This window comes from Lepidochelys kempii, chromosome 26, assembly GCF_965140285.1.
Source record: "Lepidochelys kempii isolate rLepKem1 chromosome 26, rLepKem1.hap1, whole genome shotgun sequence".
NCBI lineage: Eukaryota > Metazoa > Chordata > Testudines > Cheloniidae > Lepidochelys > Lepidochelys kempii.
Genome location: NC_136405.1, coordinates 5,640,106 through 5,660,066, shown reverse-complemented (window position 1 = coordinate 5,660,066; position 19,961 = coordinate 5,640,106). Strand labels below are relative to the sequence as shown.

Here is a 19,961-nt window from a genome sequence, read left to right as displayed (position 1 = left end):
AGTGAATGTACTAGAGCAGGGGTTTTCAACCTCTTTTTATTTGCAGACTACTAAAGAATTTCAAAGGGAGCTGCAGACCCCTTTGCAAATCTTGGACATAGTCTGCAGGGGTCCATGAAAACCACTGTATTGCAGACAGAAGTGAGGGCCAGGTTGCTGACCTGCGTCGACATCTTCCTGCTACTCCCCATCTCTGACCAGCCAGGCTTCCCTGCCAGCATCTGTACGCAGCATGGGCAGCCATTTTCCATGGACTATCCCATGGCAAAGCCAGGAATAGAACCCAGGAGTCCTCGCTAGAGGGGATGTGTGGACCCTCTGCATTGGCTTGGGTTCCATGCACACACAGTGCCTGGCCTTCGGCACCAAAAGGTTTTAGGCCAGATTTCTCAATTGTTCCCTCATCTCCTGTGACCTTTTCAGAAGAGGTATTTGGCCGGGTTTTCCTTGTCCTGTTAACGCTTCATTGACAGAAATACAGGGACAATGTCCGTGCAGTGCTCTGCAGGGAGTATATTCCAGAGGCAGGAGACTCCAGCCAGGATTCCTCTGAGCCCTGTGGCCATGCCAGATGAAAAGTGATCGCTAATAAAGCCAGTGTCAGACAGGGAGGGGGCTCTCTCAGGCTGGGGCGGGGGGGGAGCAGGTAATGGGGTCTGTACCGGTGTCAGACAGGGAGGAGCCCACTTGGGCTGGGGTGGTAGTTGAATCTGTGCTGGGGTCTCCCCTAGTCCCTTTGTTGAAGCGTGCGGGGTTTCTGGGGCAGGGGTACTTTTACTGATGAACCGCCGAGCAGGACTGTTGTTAGTGGCCTCTGCTGATTCTGTTTGAATTGCAAGGGCTGTCTGGGCTCTCTGAATCCTCTGCCAAGCAGGGTCATGCTCTTAGTGGTTGGGCTTTTTAAACAATATAAAATCTAACTGACCTTTTTTTGAGGGAAGCGGGTTCTTTCATCCCCTCCTGCCTCCCCACTTGCCTGCCATGACCTGAGAGGGAGTAGCTCCGTTTTTCAGAAGAATGCATGAGTCTGAGTTTATGGTGGGCACGGGGCTCTGTTGAAAATCTGGCCTCAGTGGTGGGTGCGGAGCACTTGGCAGCCTGGATGAAAAGAGAAAGCCCCGCTGCTCAAGTGCACTGGTTATTAGGGGTATTCCAGGAGCAGCCAGAGGCCTCCAATGATAATGGGGCCCCGCTACGCTAGATGCTGTACACACTTGGAGTGAGAGAGAGTCTCCACCTCAAAGAGCTCATGGTCTGAATAGACAAAGCCAAAGGGTGAGAGAAAGGAGGGGTTATTCTCCCCATGTTACAGGTGGAAAATTGAGGCACAGATAGATGATTTGACTTGCCCAAGATCACCCAGGGAATCTGTGGCAGAGTCAAGCATAGAACCCCGATCTCCTGATTCCCAGTCTAGTGGATCATCTAGAAGATCATGCCTCTTCCTTGCTCATTGGATGGATGTCCCTTTATCCACCACCAATGCTTTGGAAATCCTCTTCAAGCATGTTTTCCCCACAACAAGGGGTCTTGGGGATGATGTAAAGCAGCCCTTGGGCTGCCTATTCTTTGTTCCTGCTCCTCACTCAGCTTGGTCAGATAGGTCCCACAACCCTCCTCATGGTGCTTCCTAAGAGGGTGGAGACAGGGCAGCTTCTGGTATACCAGGAGGACGTGGCTAAGCATGAGCTGGTGTCCGAAGCGCCTCATGTGGGATCCCCCCACACACATAGACACACAGACAACCTCAGCCAGCCTCTGTGGGTTGGATGTGGGGGAGGGTTCAGTGTCCCACAGGCTGATGGCTGCTGCATCATGCTGACCAAATAGGCCAAATTCTTCTGGGAGGGAGGGATACACCGTTCCCTGGGGAGCAGGAACATGGTGCTCGCCTGGGGGCAGCCCCATGTTGCCCCAGCTGGTTACTGACAGTCCTTGGCTGTTATGCCAGTTAAGCGCATGTGCAGGTGGTGGGAGGGTGAAGCTGGGAAGGACAAGAGCCAGAGGAACGGAACGCTCTGTACTCTTGGACCTGCCAAAGGTAAAAGGGTTTAGCTGGGTGTCGATTTGGTGGGCGAGGTTCTGTGGCCTGCCAGGTGCAGGAGGTCAGCGATGGTCCTGTCTGCCCTTACAGTCTACAATGGCTGAGTAGGGAGGGGATGAGTTGCGTAGGTCCCTCACCTGCCCTGCTAGGCACTGGGAGAGCTACTCAAAGGATGGAAGAAGGGGGGGTTGTGCCAGGAACAGGGCCTTTAAGAAGGGCCACTAGCTAGCACCTGAGTTCTCACCTGGCAGAGAATGGCCATCCTGGGTCCTGCCTTCCCCCCATCTCAGCAAGACCATGGCATCTCCCAGCAGATGGGACCAAGGTCATGCTAACGCCTGCCTCCCTGGATACAGGGGCCTTACCAGCCACCAGCAGACAAAGACTCTGCTTCCCAAGGGGGTCTCTGAACAGACGATAGATTCTCTTAACAAACTGGGCCAAACTAGCCCTAAACAGAGCCGGCCATTGCTCAGATCGGACTGCATATGAACCCGCTTTCCCCAGGGATGAACATTCACCTGCAGCTCGTCAGGCAGCCACGTTTCAGGTCAGACAATCTCAATGCATCTGGGCTGGCACCTGCCCCTGCTTGATGCTAGAGGTCAATAACTGGGGGAGGGAGATAAGATGGGTTGTTTATTCCTTAACAGGATGCAAAGACCAAATCTCTGCTGGACTCTTAGTCCTTGGGGAGGTCTTGGCTGTGCGCCCAAAGGAAGTTACCAACCAGGACTGTCTGATGCCTCCCCCAGCCGGCATGCCACACAGCATTTGGCAAACACCTCCCTTAATACTGTTGCTGCTGGTCCCTCTGGGCTGCGTCAGTCTGTGTAATAAGCGAGCTGCTGGGGCTTACTCCAGACCGCAGGTGACCATTCACATCTGTATCTTTGTGCTTTTTACCATGCACAGAGGGAGAGGTGTGCCCTGCCCCTAACAGTTCCCTGTGTACTGTTCTGCCAGCCCACCCCTGGCACAGCAGAGGTGCTCTGCCAAGGTATACCTGGTGTGCTCTAAATGCAGCTACTGGGAATGGCTGGCAACATTCAAGGAGTTAACCTGACAGCCCTGCTACTTGCACTGCCAGCCTGTGGATAGGAATGGAGGGAACAGGCCTTGAAACCCCAAGGGAGAGATGGGTCAGTACCATAGCAAGGCTTCTGCAATGGGCTCCCCAGCTCCCTGTAGGGCTCCAGATGGTCTCTTCCTTGCAAAGAGTGAAGCGAGCTCCCTTCCTGTCCAAGCTGTCCGTTTCGGTCAGCCCAGGTGGCACCCCACTTGCCCTGGCTGTCTGATACCGGCACCTTCTGTCTGCATTAACCCTTCCAACGCTGCATGCAAGCCCCTTTCCTCACCCCTGGCAGCTGCATCCCCTCCAGAGAAGCCCATCAGTGAGCCAGGCAATAGGAAAGATCTTTACCTGAATGCTAAATGGGGGCACAACCTGGAATCAATTAGCTGGGTGGGGTGATGGGGGGCTATTAGGTCTATTAAAAGATAACTTGTGCCTGACCCAGGCCCGGTTTGGATAGAAGAGAACCCACACCTGACCCAGGAGGTGTGGCAAACCCACAAGCTGGGCTTGTGCACTTGTTGAGCAGGGTGAAGGTGTGGGGGACAGGGTGCAGAGGGGAGAGAATGACTTGAGGGAGTTGTAACAGTTTGGCCTGCCCCTTTAAGGGCTAGCGGGCCTGGGGCCAACTAGCCCTGTTCCATTATCAGACTCAGCTGGGAAAGGGGCAAGTGATTGCAAACCAGCAGCCAGGTGTGCTCAGGGGAGGGCAGTGGCTTTTGAAGTAGGGGAGTTAAAGGGGTGGGTGGGTTGGTTGGTTGTTGTTATTTTTTCAGCATTGGGCAAGGGAAGATTTTGGGGGGCTGTAGCCTCATGTGGACAGAGGAACTGCTTCGTGTGGCTGTTTTGTTTGAGTTAATAGGAGGCATGAGGCAGCAAGTGTACTGGGGGTTGCCTCTTCCCCTCCCCATGTAGGAGTGAAACCGCAAACAAGGGCAGTGAGTGATCGGTTTTCTTCCTGCCTCGGGTGCTAGGAATGGAATGGCTGTGCTCTGTCAGTTGGGTGTCTGGGTTAGGGACAGGACTGGGATCCAGTGCTAGGAGCAGGGAAATGGATGGAGGGTGGGGGTTCCTTAGAGCTTTTGTTCCCCAGGGAACTGCAAACAGCTGTATACTTGGAAATCCCCAACAGTCCATCTCCCCCCCGCCCACCAACTTTTACCCATTCTCCTCTTCTGATCCCTGACTGTTCCCCTTCTCCTCCACTCTGCCTCTTAGGACCCTCCATAAGTGACCCCCCACCCCCAGTCCATCTCCTCCCTCTCTCTTTCTGGATGCCCAGAGCAGGATTTGAGAGAGAGAGAGCTGCTGAGAACTCACTCGGGTTGGGAAGGGGAATTATGGAGGCTGGTTTCCTGCTGACTGCACGGCTCTCCCTGGTCCTTCTGGGGCTGGCAGCTCCGGCACCTTGCCCCTCCCTCTCCCCACGCAGCCTAGGAGCACACTGGTCCTCAGCAGCCACCCCAGATCTCTGTGCCCTGCTGGGGGCATTCGCAGGAAGGTCTATGTCTCCTGTGATGCCCAAAAGGGCAGAGCAGGGTGAGGGATAAAAGCCAAACTCCTTTCTGTGATTCTTCTCTCACCAGCCCAGATGGATGGGGCACTGCTTGGCCCCAGCCCATATACCGAGGGAGCCCCTTCCCCCTCTGTGACTGGCCCTGATCCAGCCTGAGGGAGCCCCACCACCACCTGAGACAGGGACAGACTCCACAAGCCCGAGCCAGAGGAGCCCTGTCCCCATCTGACACTGGCACCGAAGCCTGGCTTGGATTCCCTCACTCTGTGTGTGTCCAACCATGCCTCGCTGTCTCTCCCTTTCCCTCCCTCACCTCCGTCTGCCTCTCCCTCCTCCTTTCTCCACAGGCCCCCCTTCCCCCTGCCTGAGTCAGCTGCTGCTATTCAGGGGCCATGTGAGCCCGCACACACATGGCTTGCAGCACTGAACAGAGCTGTATTTTTAGCAGACGGTATCAAAAGCATAATTATGTCTGTTGTTTAAATGCAGCCTCTTTGTTGGCAGCTCGCAGAGCCTTCAGCTGGCTCCCAGGCTATGCTACCAACAAGGAGGGCAAGGAGACACAATGAGAAACTCAATCCCCAGCTGCTCTGAGACTGCCCGAGCCCGGAGGGGTCCAGGTGGCAGAGGATAGAAGTTCCCCTCCCCGGGATCTGGGAATACCTTCCATTCAGGTAGGTGCAAGAACTTAGCTCCTTTCACTGCTCCCTCTGCTCTGGCTGGACCAACTGGGGGTGTAGGGGGTGGGGAAGAAGGGTAAGAGAGCCACAACTCCCACTCCCCCAAAAACTTACTTTTGGCCCACTAAGAAGTCCAAGCTCCCAGGCCAGGTGCATGCCAGCTGCTGGTTTCTCAGAAGGACATGGCCCAGAGCCCACCAGTTGCTTACCTAGGGTGTGAGGGATGATTAGGCTGAGGGGGCAGAGAGGAGGCTGGCTGGGGTTCATCAGAGACGAGGTGTGAGAGGTAGGGTAGTTTATGGGGGGGATTTTAGAGCTGGGAAAAGGATGTGGTTTGAAAGGTGGAGTGACGGAGGTGGCAAGGGCATGTTGGAGGATGTGGGGGTTGTTAAAGGAGTCTGTATCCCACATTTTAAGGGGAACCTATGTTCCTTTTCTATTTCCTAGCCCCTTTTCTCCCCTCTCTGGGGACCCACATCCCCAAACACCACTGTTTTTTAACCAAAAACATGTCCTCAGGAAGGTGCCAGCCACAGCAGCATCAGGACTTACAAGTACTAAAAGCAATAGCCTTCAGGGGTTGTAATGGGATTCCCCTTAGGTTCGTGAGCTGCAGAGTTACAGGAGATGGATGGGGTTAGCCGGCTCTCTGTGTTCTGAAGGGTACATGGATCTTGCTGAGTCCCAGACAGACTGGGATTGGAGCAAACTGAAGGGTTTAGTTTAAAAAAAAAAGTCTGTCTTTATAAAAAGCTCACCTGGTATAGAAGTGGGGCGGGATCTGTGTCTGCTGGCAGCATTAATTCATAATAATATTGAATCCTTTGAATTTCTACAGCACTCTCTCCATAGCATATCTCTAAGCACTTTGCAAATGTTAAGCCTCCAAACTCACCGCCCACTAGGTTGACATGACTTTGCTCGTGTGACAAAAAGGAGAAACTGAGGCACTGACAGGGGAAGTAACTTGTCCTAGTGCCTGAGTGGTAGATCTGGAAATAGAACCCAGGCCGTGTGATCTAACCACTAGACACCACTCGACACCACTCCAGTTGCAGGGCTGGGAATAGAAACCAGGTGCCTGACCACCAGTACCGCCGCTCTAACCCCTGAAGTCGTGGTTCTCAATCTTTGCCATACAGGACCTCACTTCCATTTAGCAATAGGGCAGGGGTAATCATGGTGGTCACAACCCGTTGACACCTGGTTTACCATCCCTCCCCCTCCAGAGTCATGACCCTCCTGGCTGAGGATCTGTGCACTGGAACACACTTCTCCTGTGGCCAGGAATGGAACTCAGGAGTCCAGACTCTCAGGCTCCTGCTCTAGCCGCTACTTACCAGCACACCTGGGTGCAGGCTGCTCATTTGCCCTTCTTCCTAATGCTCTCTAGGTGATGACATCTTGACTGGGTGTCACGGAGACAAGTGAGGAGGGGTGACTAGCTGAGGGCAGGTGGGACACATGGCTCCCCGGCAGCACCCATCTCCCTCGACATGCTCCTATGGCAGAGAGGCTCGGAGTGAGCGCAGGAAGCCGCAGTGAAAGCACTGGCTGTTCCCCTTTGGACGTGAGTTTCGGCACTGTTTGTCATTCTGATCGAGGCTAGACATGGGGCCTGGGAGTGTTTTCTGTTTCTGACAGGGGGTTTTCTATCGCCTATGGGGGGCCTCCAGGTCTGGTCTGGTCAGGCTGCTTCAGCCTCTGGGTGGAGAAAACGCTGGAAGAAATCCAGAACTTGTGTTAATTGGCTGCTAGAGGAAAAAGAGCCCCTGAAACACTAGAGATGAACCCCAACCAATAGCTAGCCCTAAGCACCCCCATGCTCTGGGGGAACTTCTTGAAACCAAGGATGGAGCTGAGCTGTGTCCTGCTGCTATGGGAAATAAATGCAGAGGGAGTTGGGTACCTTGGAGTTCTGCTTGGCTTATTGGCGTTTAACCCTCTCCCCACCTGGAGAACTAGGTACAGCAGAGACAAGGGCACCTGGATATGAAAAAGCAGCAGGAGGGGTTCCATGCAGTTAGCAGAGGGTTATAATGAATCCCTGGGGACAAATGATTTCTGACCCCTTTGCCTGTGTCTGTCTAATCACCCTACACACTCTCTTTTGCCATAGGTACTCCTCCCTCTGTCAGTTTGTCTTTCTATTTGAGGTTTTTCTGTGGCGCTCCTTACTGTACATAGTATCTAAGTCTAACTGCTGAGATTCCTAGGTCACCCTTGCAAACATGTATCCGAGACAGTTCATTCGCTTATTGTCAGTGTGCCCAACTCAAAACTGTACACAGCAAAACCAAGCTGATTAAACAATTACATGAAATAGGTCAAAGAAACCAGACACCTGCAGAAAATCATTACAGAAATCAGCCAAACAGGCAGTAGCTGGGAAATGCTTCTGCTTGTAGATGCCCCCTGATGCTTTCAAACAGTCCAGGTGTGTCAGATCAGGGATCCTTCCCCCCCAGTTTCTATTAACCCTTTGCAGTGGGATACAGGGGTCTGTGGGTGGATCCGCAGGCCTCCATGGTGGGGTATTTCAGCCCAGGGGTGTCTGACCCCAGCTCCTTCTGCTTTCTCTCCTTTTGAGTTCTTGTTTGAGATTCCACCCCTCCAGAGGGACAGCGCTGAGTTCTTATTTGTCCCTTTAGCCCCACTGGCTCAGCCCAGCAAGGCTGCCTCCTGTGCTCTGAATTTCTCTCTATATTGCTGGAAGCTGGCCTCATGCTCTGTACAAGGCATCAAGTGGAAAGACCAGTGGCATGTTGGCATGAGACTGTGTTGTTACCATTCGCCTGTATTGGAACCTGGATATAAAACAGTTGATAATTGGTTTCAGCTGATGCCAAAGGGTGGGGAGCGGGGAGTGACAAGCTAGAGTCTGAACACATGCAACAGGCAGGCAATTAGTACGAGCTCAGAACTCGCCTGTGCTAGAAGCAGTTCTGATCTACCTCCCAGCCATCCCTCTGCTACAAACAGGCGCTAATTGGTCCCCTTGTTGACTGTCTGAGTAAAGTGGCCAAGGAACGAATAACCATGATGTGGGGTCTCTCCCCTGCACCCCAATGGGAGTCCCTTAGGGCAGGGTTTGGCACATGAGAGAAGCTTGCCTTGCTGGATGTCATGCCCCAGGGGTGTCCCATCCTAGGGGACGTTAATTGAGACCCAGAAACTCATTACACAGAGGGGCTGCCAAAATCACATTTTGCCCTAGGCTGGATTTGAACCTGTAACCTGGTGCTCACAGCAGGGTGGGAACCGACTTTTTCCATTTTTTTTTTCATTCTGAAATGGAACGAAAATTTCAAAATGTCCTGCAAAACCAAAATCCGCCCTCCCTCTTTTGTTTTGGGTGAATCAAAATGTTTCATTCCAATGCTGACTTTTAAAAAATTTGCTGTTATATTTGGCTATTGAACTTCCTTCAAAAATAGAAACAAAAAACCGTACGACCCCGGTCAACTTCCATGGGAATGCTCTGTTGCATTTTCCTCTGTACAAAATGTTGTTGAAATTGATGCCCTTCTCTGTGCAATGTTTCACTTTCCACAAATCCGCATTTCCTGGTGGGGAAACTCCAGACCAGCCCTACTCGCTGTGATCAACCCCATTAGAGATGAAAGGGTGCCCTGCTGCCTGGTTCTGGGAACCTCTTCTACATTCAAACCCAGTGAGAACCCACCCTTTTGTTGGGTGACTGGCCCCAGTGCCCTTCAGAGCCCAGATCAGGGTTTATGGGGCGAATCCCCAAAGCAGAGAGCTTCACTCCCACACTAGTGGGAGCAGAGATTAAGGGCAAGGCAGACGGCAGCCATTGGAGAGCTGCCATTGATTTCCAAGTGGGCTGGCAACCTCCAGTGAGGGAAACAGAACAGAGCTTGTGGTCGGTAAAGCTATATCTGTGGCCTGGACTGGCTTTCTAAGCCCTCAGACTCCAAGAGGAGCTTTTAATTGCATCAAGGTATTTGAACCCAGTTAATGCCACTTATCTCCATAACCAGGAGTCCCCACTGGGCAGGGGATGTACACGTGCACAGGGGGAGCACAAAATTCAAGGGCTGCTGGAGAAGCAGGATAGGGCCTTTTTGTGCCACCCTCTTCCCCGCCTCGCTGTCCTGGGGCTCGGTTGAAGGGCACCCCAGAATCTCACCTGCATGGGACCTTTCAGAGCATCCTGGGTGCATCATGATGCTGATGAGATGCTGCAAGTCATATTCCCCCCTCCCCCGTTCTTGGAGCCCCCTTTCCTCTCTGGCAGGACTCACGGCTGATGCTCTCCTCCACAGGGTTGGGGTTATATGGCTCAGTTTCACGCCACTGTGACTTACTTTAAGAAACCCCTGAAGAATAGGATGTGCCCGGGGACTCTCCCAGAGACACCTGATAGGGTGACTCAGACTATGGGGGAGTGGGGTCTGCCTGGTGGTAGGGAACCAGGGAAAGGAAGGGGATAGGGGATCCAGGCTGAGGGCCATAGGGAGGTCAGCTGTGTGTCCTGGGAGAGCCCTGGCTGCCCTAGCATATGTCCTGCAGTAGGCACTTGCCCTGCCCTATAGGATGCCCCCAAACGCAGCTTGGGGTTGCAGTCCCTGTGGCTGCACATGAAGGGGCCTGTGCTTTGGAGTATCACCCAGATACCATGGTGACATGCACACTGCAGAGGGGCGGATGGGGTAATAAAGCTCGGGGTGGGGGTGGGGAGTCTCCTTGCCATTTTACATGGTGAGGAAAGAGAGAGGCAGGAAGAGATTTAATCATGAGATAATCTGCTGCTGAGGGGTCGTTCCTTAGACCCAGCCCCAAGGAGCTGGTTTGGGTTGCGATGCAGGGGTACGCGCGCAGGCCCGTCTTCTTTGTAGAGCCAAGTCTGGAACGCGAGGGGTGCGAGTCTGCCCCGTCCCCGAGTGTTTGGGACACCAGCCAATGCTCAGCGCCTGCTTTTGGGAACCCGGGGTGTAACAAGAAACTGACGGTGGAGGGACGCTGTCGCTGAGGCAGCAGAGGGTGTTAAAGGCAGAGTCTGCTGGCACCTGTGCCTCCTGCAGTGAGGCTGTCTGCTCATCCTGTAGGCCTCTCTACCTTTTGTTTTATTTGAAGGGGTCCTTTGCTTTTCCCCAGGCTCATCCCTTTAAGAGGTGCAAGGTCTCTGATCGGGCTCATCCCTTTAAGAGGCGCCATGCCTTTAAGAGGCTGCTGAACACCTGATTCTAGCAGGCTTCTTGTGACTTAGTAGTACTATGAAAAAAAAATGACACTCACTACATGCCCAAAACGCCCCTCTCTTCTCAGACCCATTCACCCTATGTCCCTCAGTTCTTGTCCTGATCAGTCTCTTGAAACTTGAGGTGCTCTTGGCCAGGCTTGGCTTATAGGGAAAGGGAAAGGGGGCGAGGGGGGGTGTTTTTAAAAAAAAAAGCCATTTCCCTATAGAGAGGTAGAATGGTCATGAGGCATGAACAGGGGACCGGGAGCCCCTTTTTGGCTCTTGGAGGGGAGCATGAACTATTGGTTAGAGCCGGGGTTGTGGCAGGGAGGGCACTGGGCTCAGGACTCCTGGTTTCTATTCTGAGCTGTGAGAGGCAGTGCAACTTTTGGTTAGCATAGTGGCCCTGGGTATCAGGACGCCTGGGTTATCTTCTCAGTTCTGCAAGGGAGTGAAGCCTCTTGCTTAGGGTAGGAGAGCTGGGGGGGTCAGGACCCCTGGGTTCTATTCCTACTTCTGCCACAGATTCGCTGTGTGGCTTTGGCGTGTCCCTTCATCTCCCCACGCCAATTTCCCCATCGGTAAAAGGGGGATCCTTGCTGGGAAGATTAATGCGATAAGGCTTGCAACGCGCTGCTTCAATGCTAGATAATCAGCCTTCCCCTTTTGCCCCCAAGCCAACCTCCTCCCACCGCCCCACATTCCCCCCGCCCCCCAGCCCTGGCAGTGGGAGTTTGCGTGTGTGACTCCCATTCAGCAGCTGTCCGGGACGAGCAAGCCGTACCGTCAGCCAGAACTGAAGGGGAGTGAAGCTGCCAGAGCAGTTGGGCTGTGTCCCTAATTCCCAGAAAGCTACTCGTGTGGGAGTGGATGTCCTCCCATGCCCTCCGCTCTGCTGCAGCTTTCAGACTCCTGAAGGTTTGACGTTTTCAAGCACCGGGCGCAGATTAGCAATAGCTTTCTTGTCCATCTCAGCTGGTGCTCAGAGGGAGAAGGGGAAGGAAGGTCTCTTTTCCTCTTCCCCCGTACCCTTCCTCTCCCCACCCCACTTCATCTTAGCCTCAGGTAGGTCCATGCTGGGCTGATTTTCGATTTTTGTGTGTGTGTGTGTGTTTGGCTTTCCGGCAGGGATCCACTTACAGGGCTTGGGTGTTCAGAGATATTAAGGAAAAGGAAGGGAAAGGGGTGGGGGAATCGTATAGAGGGAGAAAATAAAAAAGCTGTGAGCGAGAGTGTCCCAGAAAAGGGGCTGCTGTGCTAAGCGATCTGGACATACTCGGGGGGGGGGGGGGAAATCTTGTTGCCGTTTTGCATGGTGAGGAAAGAGAGAGGCAGGGAGAGACTGAATCAGCTGCTGAGATATTGTTCGTTAGGTCTGGCCCCAAGGAGCTGGCCTGGGTTGCGCTGTAGGGGGACACGCATGCGCCTCTCCTCTGCAGAGCCAAGTTTGGGATGCGAGGGGAGTGAATCCATCTCGGAGGAGGGAGAGGGAAAAGGGGTGATGCTGCTCCACCAATGCTTTTGGGAGGGGGGATGTGGTGGGTCAGTTCAGGTCGAGCCAGGCTCAGTGGCCACTTCATCCTTCCCAGCCATCTCTAATGAGCACGTTGTAATAAGGAACAAGCCTTTTGCATTAGAAACTTCAGGGCCTCTCCTGCCATAGATGGGTGCTGGGGTTAGGGTTGGATCTTCCCTTTCCCTCCCTGACACCTCGTCCCTCCCTACTGTCCGCTCCCCAAACCGCAGCCTGTCCGTTGCAGAGCTCCCTTTGAGCCCGAGCGGGTTAGCTGCCCTGGAGTCCCTCATCCATGCCAGAAGGGCGTTTCCTGCTGGGCAATGCCAGCCTGTGTTTCCAGCTCATCCCACACCATTGTTGTGCAGCGTGCGAGCCTCGACTCTGCACAGGGCACCCAGGCTTTGGTGCCGAGGGGGTTAAGCCTAGGAGATCACCGAGGTTTCTAATTCGGGAGCTACCGTTTGGTATTAAAGCTCTTCGGCTCACCTTTTTTTAAAAAAACACGGCACCAAACCAGGCAGAACCCACACCTGGGCAGCTGTCGTCTCTCTGTTCTGACCCGGTCCCAGAACAGCTAAACTAGCCATCGCTGGGGAGCGGCCAGTCGGGTTTCCTCTGACCTGCTCACTGTGCTCGCTCGCTACTCTCTTTTGTATTGGCCCAACTCAGCCCTGGAGTAAGAAGCACAGCACCCCCGTGACTGCTGCAGGGGCTGGGCCTGCTTACCCCAGGGAGGGATTTGATCCAGCTCTGCCTCTTAGAAGCTGTCCAACCGATAAGGGCAAAAGCTTCCCACTGGCTCCCTGATATTCAGTAACCGCCAGTGGCCTGGCAGAACTCAGGCCTAGGGCAAGGCTATTCACAACAAAGCCCCACCCAGGCAGGGCCCAGCTCTCTAGTTCCTGGTCAGATCCAGAGTCGCTCTGAATCGGCTCTTCCAGCTTGGGGGTGGAGGCATCTCTGGGCCAGTGGAAGGTCCCATTCGGGCCCAATGCAGGTTTGCTGGATACCACTGTGTGCAGGAGGTGGGAGGGACAGAGCCGGGGCTGGACGATCTGTTGTTCAGAAGGAGTTGCCACTGATTGGCTCAGAGTAGCCGGTTGGCTTTTCTCTGCTTACCCCAGGCTCTTGGCCCCATTATGCCGAGACAGACCCCAGTGCCCAGCAAGTGAGTGGGGAATCTGGGACTCAAGGGGGCCCTTCAACCCCAGCCATGTGGCCTTGGGGAGCAAACTGCAGAGAGGAGCCAGCCAAAGGCTCCAGCTGCTAGGAATAGAGCAGAAACAGCCCAAGCTGGGACCTCTGGACATTCAGAGAACTTGCTGCAGTTTCAGCTGGACTCCTTCTGCTTTGTGTGCATACGGGCTGTTTGCACCAACCCTGTCCATTTCAGCCTCACTCCACATCTGCTCCCCTTCTCCCCTCCCCTCTCCCGCCTTCCCTTCCCATTTAACTGATCTCCTCCTAACTCCCTCCCACAGGCCCCCAAAATCATGGCCATTTGCTGCCATCACATTGTTCACTCTGCATGTGTGTTCTTCCCCTTCCCCCACCCAGTGCCTGTCCTGTCCATTGGTTTGTAAACTCTTCGGGGCAAGGACTGTCTGCTTGTCTGTGTTTGCGCAGTGCCTGGCACAGTGGGGCCCCATTCTTGGCTGGTTTTTAGGCACTATCATAATCAACTCGATTTATTAACTAGGCTCCTGGTGCTCTTCTGGCTTCACCAGGGTAATCATTTTACGGCTATCGAGACCTAATTTCCCCTCCACTACAGGTTTTGTCACAGCTGCAGACCCAGCAGAGTCCTGGGAATTGGCCCTGGCTGTTCTGAGCCCTGTACCAACCTGGCCCTCACCCCACCTTTCTGGGAGAACAAAACTTCCTGGAGTTATGTGACTGCCAACAGGCTGCAGCTGTTCTGGGGAGAGCTGAGGGAGAGAGAGCCTCTTCTCTCCCGCTCCCCCCCCCACCACCTTGCATGCCAAAGAAGGAAGCATTGATGCCTCAAGCCAATGCCTGATCCTCTCCCTGATCTCCGGCCCTCCCTTTTGCTGTGGCTCCATCTCTGCAGAAGAATGACTCTTGGAGCGGCTCAACAAGGGCCACACCATGGGGTTGAAAGGGCAGCCCTGCCTGCAGATAGTTGGTGAGCTGTGGCTCCTTTTCACCAAATGCACGCCCAAGTGCCTGAGAGTCTGGTCGCGCCTCCCCTGCGTCGTTGAGTGGTCAGAGACCAGGAGCAATGTTCTCTCCAGCACCTCCGAGTGCGTGGGTTGGTGGTGGGCTGTTGATGATCTGGTGAGTGCAGGCTTGGGGGAGAGAGTGAGGTGGCAGGAAAGTTGGTGGGGAAGGAATCAAATATTATCTGGCTCCAACGCTTTGCTCAGTCATGAAAGGTCTTGGCAGAGGGGCCATGACCGCCAGAGTCTTGTCTTTGTTTTCTTGGCATGGGGTTGGTGATTTGCTTTTTTTTGTTTTTTTTAATCCTTCCTTTTCTGTTGGGATTGAGTCACTGTGTTTGTTTAACCCTTCTCCAGGGAGGTTCTGGGGCAGCTCAGCATGCTGGGAGGTAGGGCAGCCAGGCTGCTGTGGGCCCGAGTCCAAATGCAGGCGCTGGCTGTCTCTGGCTTTTTATTGGACTTGTTGAGTTGCCGACTTCAAGCAGTCTCCGACATACCCCCCGGGCATGCACGCTACCCAGCCAGCAAACACCCACCCACGCATGCATGCCAGGGCATGCCCATGCTGGCACCCACACTGGCATGCACACACAAACAGGTGCCTACGTGCATAGATGGATACACAAGGACGTATAGCCTGACATGGACACGGAAGGTGACCCACCGACGAAGAATTGCACGGTTTGGTACATACGCTTCCATCATATGGGTACACAGCACTCTGCCATAGGCCCGCATGCAAATGTTGGGGACATGCACGTGCTCGCTCATATTATTTATTTACGTACTCAGTACTCGTGAGGCGCTAGGGCGCTTTGTGGCCACAAAAGAAGACGGGTCTCTGTCCCCGAGAATTTAGTCTCAATGGATAGCTTGCAGCCAAGGGAGAGGGGAAATCCAGTCTGACGTATGTATAAAGATCCCAGTCGTTGCCCTGGTATCTGACGGACGTGCACACACATGCTTGGACCCGTGAAGAGCTGCGAAGGTTATTTCCTACCATGATGTCTTTTTTCTCTCTCCCCTGTCTCCTCTTTCCCAAGGATATACTGAAGTGTTGAGGCTGTAGCTAGGGGATGTGTGTTCTCCTCTGTAGGGGGCATGGTTTATGCACGCATTGCTAGAGGGCCTGTACCCCCCCACGCCCCCCCGTTGGGCATGCTGGTAGGAGATGTGCGTGCGTCTGTGTCCCCCTGTTGGGTATGTTGCTATGGGGTGCATGTTCATTTGGGGCATCGCTAGTGGACCCCTATGTTCTTTGGGTGTGTTGCTAGGGAACGTGTGTCCGTTCTGAGGAGGCTGCTAAAGGGGTGGCTCTGGCACTGGTGGTTGCTATGGGAACTGGAGTTAGTTCCCCTCTTGCTCTCTCCCGCTTTCATATAGACCAGGTTTAGATGCTCCGTGGTCCCGTGCCAGGTCCAGAACCCACCTTTCCCCACTCCTTCCCCACAGAGCCTTGTCAGTGCTCTGGCACCCAGCCCAGCCCGGCTAGATTCAGGAAGGGTTAGTAATCATGCTGCTCCTCACACACAAGGCCAGACCACACAGCAGCTGCTGAGCTTTAAGGAGGCGGCCTGTGGCCACAGCCATGTCCTCCCCTCACCCTCCCACCACCCCCCCAGAGTGCCACCCACCAAAGGCCTCCCCTGCTCCTCGAGATGAGCACCCACTGCTGCAATTACCTCCAGAGGTGACTGCGCATAAAGGAGGTAGAGGGGGGCTGAGTGGCATATGTAACTGCTTGGCTGTTGTGTTTATATAACGTGGTGGGGGGTAAGGAAACCCCCACACTCTACATAAGCCTAACAGTAGCTCTCCCCACAAGTCCAGCATCATTTCCCTGCAAATACACTGAGCACCGGGCACTTTCATGGGTGTGGATCGGACAACTGCGGCCTTGTTGGCTCTGCCTGGATATTCAAGTCCCCACGGTATTTTCCTTAAGCGCTGGGCTTTGAGCCGGTGTCCCAGATTCCCAGCTGTTAGAGAAGATGCTGTGGCTGCTGCCCTCCAGCCCAGAAGTGGCTGCATTTCCCTGGCGTCCTCTGTATAGAGTAGCAAAGGGCGATGGCAGGGTCTCTCAAACTGAGGGTCGGGACCGCTCAGGGGGTCTTGAGGATATTACGTGGGGGGTCGCAAACTGTCAGCCTCCACCCCAAACCCCGCTTTGCCTCCGGCATTTGTAATGGTGTTAAATATATAAAAAAGTGTTTTTAATTTATAAGGGGGGTCACACTCAGAGGCTTGCTATGTGAAAGGGGTCACCAGTATAAAAGTCTGAGAACCACTGGGCTATGGCTTCCTGTGGGGAGAAAGGGCCTAGAGGGAACACAAGATATTTATCATTATTACTTATTAGCATTAGCCACAAATATGAGCATGTGTTCATGGTGCCTGTGTGAATATTTGTCAAAGTTCAGGTGTATGTCAGTGCTCATGCGTATAAACTGTGTGTCTGCGAGAGAGTCAGAAAATATGTGTTTATGAAATATGGGGCTTGTATATGTTATGTGCATGTCTCTCTGCCTCCGTCCATCTCTTTCTGTGTGAGTGGATGTGTGCATTTGTATATATGTATGTATGCCTGGGTGAGTGTGCATGCATGTTTGTATATATACATATGTCTCTGAGGGTGCAGGTTTATTTCTCCCCCAACCCCAGCCCCCACTGTTCCTCAGACGTTCTTGTCAACTGCTGGAAATGGCCCACCTTGATTATCTCCCCCTCCCCCCCACCCGCTCTCCTGCTGGTAATAGCTCACCTTAAGTGATCACTCTCCTTACAGTGTGTATGGTAACACCCATTGTTTCATGTTCACTATGGTATATAAATCTCCCCACTGTATTTTCCACTGAATGTATCCGATGAAGTGAGCTGTAGCTCACAAAAGTTTATGGTCAAATAAATTTGTTAGTCTCTAAGGTGCCACAAGTCCTCCTTTTCTTTTTTCAGGTATGCATATGTTATTATTTATTGTTTGTGTCATGGTAGCACCTCCAGGACTGTGCTAGGCATTGTACAAAGACATCATGAAAAGACCGGATCTTGCTGTGTATTTATATAGGTATGTCCGTTTGAGTGTGCGTGGATGCACGGTGTGTATAGAGGTGTAATTTTTGTGTGTGTGAATAAACCCTTTGGGCAAAAAGGTCCAAGAAAACATTTCATGCGTTAGCCTGGCTACAATGTTTCCTCTTCTTTACTCCCACGCGTCCGTCAGTCCTCACCGCACTTTCCTTGGCGCTGGGGGAGATAATGCTTCCTAAGACACTCTTCATAACTGCCTCATGCTCTTGATTAAAAATCCCGAGCTGCCAGAATCTCCTTTCAAAATCGCAAGCTTTCTTTCCATCCCAATTGTTTGATGAAATGCTAAGTTTTTGCAAACTCCAGCTCATTTCTTGTAAGAAAGAGGCACTCTACCCAACTAGAAGGCGTGTGCGTGCGTGCGTGTGTGTATGTCTTTTGCAGGAAAGGAACTGCATGGAGGAGACGGGAGCAAGGGGTAGGATCTTGGTTTAGTGGGATACAGGTAAAGATCAGGCAAAACCAAGGGGAGATGTGGGGGTTTGCAAAACCCTACTGGTTGGGTTTTGAGGTTGCAAAATGAAATGTAGCATGGGGGTTCATTTCCAGGTCCTGTTTAACTTCACCCTAGTTCTTCAGGACAGTGGGTTAAATCATCCCAGGTTTTGTCCAGCTTTCTGGAGATGGGGGTGGGGGGATTTTGGAATTGGGGTGCATACCACAGCATGTGTGGGCACACCCCATTTGCTGGCGTTTCCATTGGGGAAAATTCATTATGGGAGAATGAGCTCCTCTTGAATCCCACACCATATCCCCTTCCCTGCCCCCCAAACCCAAACCCAGGTCTGCAGTTTGTAAATTTCCTTTATCTTTATAATAGGACAGCTCCAAATTCTGGATTCCCCCTCACCCTAAACTGTGCAGGGAGGAATGAGGGGGCAGGGGTGCTGCTGAGATCCAGCGCTGGAGGTTTCTGAGAACAGGTTTTTACACATTTGTCAGGGATGGGGTAGGTTTACTTGGTCCTGCCTCCACCCAGGGGGGCTGGGCGAGATCATCTCTGGAGTCCCTTCCAGCCCCATGATTGTATGAACGTTGTGGTTTGGGCCTGTCTCTTGGTCATGCAAAGTAACCAAAGAGCTTGAAAGGGACAGTGGATTGCAAACCATTTGGGGAATCCGGGAGCAAATCAGCATGAATGTGCTTGGGAGTTTGAACCTGGGGCAGCTCCAAAAAGTCGCTGTGGGAAAAGAGCGAGAGAAATGGACAGATTCCGGGACGTTTGAATTCAGCTGGCAGAGAAATAGCTGGGGGCGGGGTAATGAACTCATGTTCTAACCCATCCCCACCGACAGATTTCTAGGGAGGGGAGTTTTAGAAATATATCCTGTTGTGATTAGACAATCCAGTCTCCTGTCTGTTTCCTATGTACTGAGGGAGAGGGGGGCATGAGCATTGAAAGGGAAGAATTTTTGTGCTGATGAAAGTGAGGGTCTTACAAATGCTGTGAAAGTTTCCCCATCCCATGGTTCCCATTTTTATTTGCCCGTCCCATTCTGCCGGTGATCTTCAATCCTACCCTTCAACACCCCCTGTCATTCTAGTCCTGGCCTCCCCACCCCATTCTGCCAGTGCCCCCCACATTCTAGTCCGTAGTGACCCCTGCATTCCAGTCCTTCCCTCTTCCATTCGGGGCCCTGTCGCTCCTTGGCCATACACTGCCCTTTCCCCCAGTTCTGGGGCTGCCAAGCTCGGCATTTCTGATTGCTAGGCTCTTTGGTTCCGCTTTGCCCATGGCAGGGTGTGGCATCCGGAAGGTTGAGATCTGGCCCAACCTAACTCTCTCATCAGGAGCCTACACCTTGACACTGAGCTGGGAGGCTGGTGCTGGGAACAAAAAGAGCTTTCTTGGAGCAGAGGAGAGTGAGTAACTGGGTATACCTGCCCCAGGTTGGCAAAGAGGCCAGACAAGCACGACGCAGATGCTACCTTGGCAGGAGCCCACGGAGGCAGGGAGGAGCTCGGAGTAATTTGCTCATGCGTCCCCTCATTATTTCGGATGAGTAACTGGAGGAGTTCTCTTCTGGTACGGAGCCCTCGGAGGCTGCAGTCTCCCTTCTCTGCGGGTGGCTGGAGTCTGGGGAGCAGAGCTCCCCAAATTCCTCTTCTCCTGTCTCTGCCAGAAGATATCTGAGGCTGGATGGCCCTCAGGCGTGAGGGAGTCCCCTCTCTCTTTCTCCTCTCCCTTTTCATAGCTTTCCCTGTAACAGTTCTTTCCCCATAGCTCACCACCCCAGAGCACACTTGGAGAGAGACTTAATCAAAGGACTTTTGGAAGGAACACTACTGAGACTCACAAACCAATGGATCAAGAAATCCAGCTCCAGAATTCAGAGAAGAACATCCAAGGAGCCCTTCGGGTAGCTTTCTGCCTGCTTCAAATCCCAGAGCCAGATCCCTTTAGTCAATGGATCTAGAGTCTCTCAATCTGTCTAGCCTCTTGAAGACACTGTCCTTGGCTTAGGTCCATATTGTGGAGCCACTGAGTTCCAAGCCCTGCTCCCTGATCCTTCAAAACTGCAGCCTGTTGTTACGGAGTGCCGCATTCCACCAGCTGGGATATGATGGAAGTGGAAACTGAATAAGGGTCATGCATGGAGCTCCCTAAATGAATCAGCTCAGCACCATCACAGGTGATTACTCGAGGTGTTAATAGC

At 53.1% G+C, this 19,961-nt stretch overlaps 1 protein-coding gene across 4 annotated transcripts in view; it reads left to right on the top strand.

The window, feature by feature from the left end:
• The first annotated feature begins 3,846 nt into the window (after positions 1 to 3,846).
• HR (HR lysine demethylase and nuclear receptor corepressor) overlaps positions 3,847 to 19,961 on the top strand; it is a 48,616-nt gene continuing 32,501 nt past the window's right edge. For 2 of the 4 annotated variants that reach the window (XM_073324973.2, XM_073324971.2), the window contains exons 1-2: positions 3,847 to 5,309; positions 6,709 to 6,885. In XM_073324973.2, coding sequence (XP_073181074.1) covers positions 6,820 to 6,885 — 66 coding nt within the window. In that variant the 5' untranslated portion in view covers positions 3,847 to 5,309; positions 6,709 to 6,819. Of the gene's footprint in view, positions 5,310 to 6,708; positions 6,886 to 11,392; positions 11,587 to 19,961 lie in introns of those variants that run through there. The other 2 variants (XM_073324975.2, XM_073324974.2) reach the window with 2 other exon arrangements.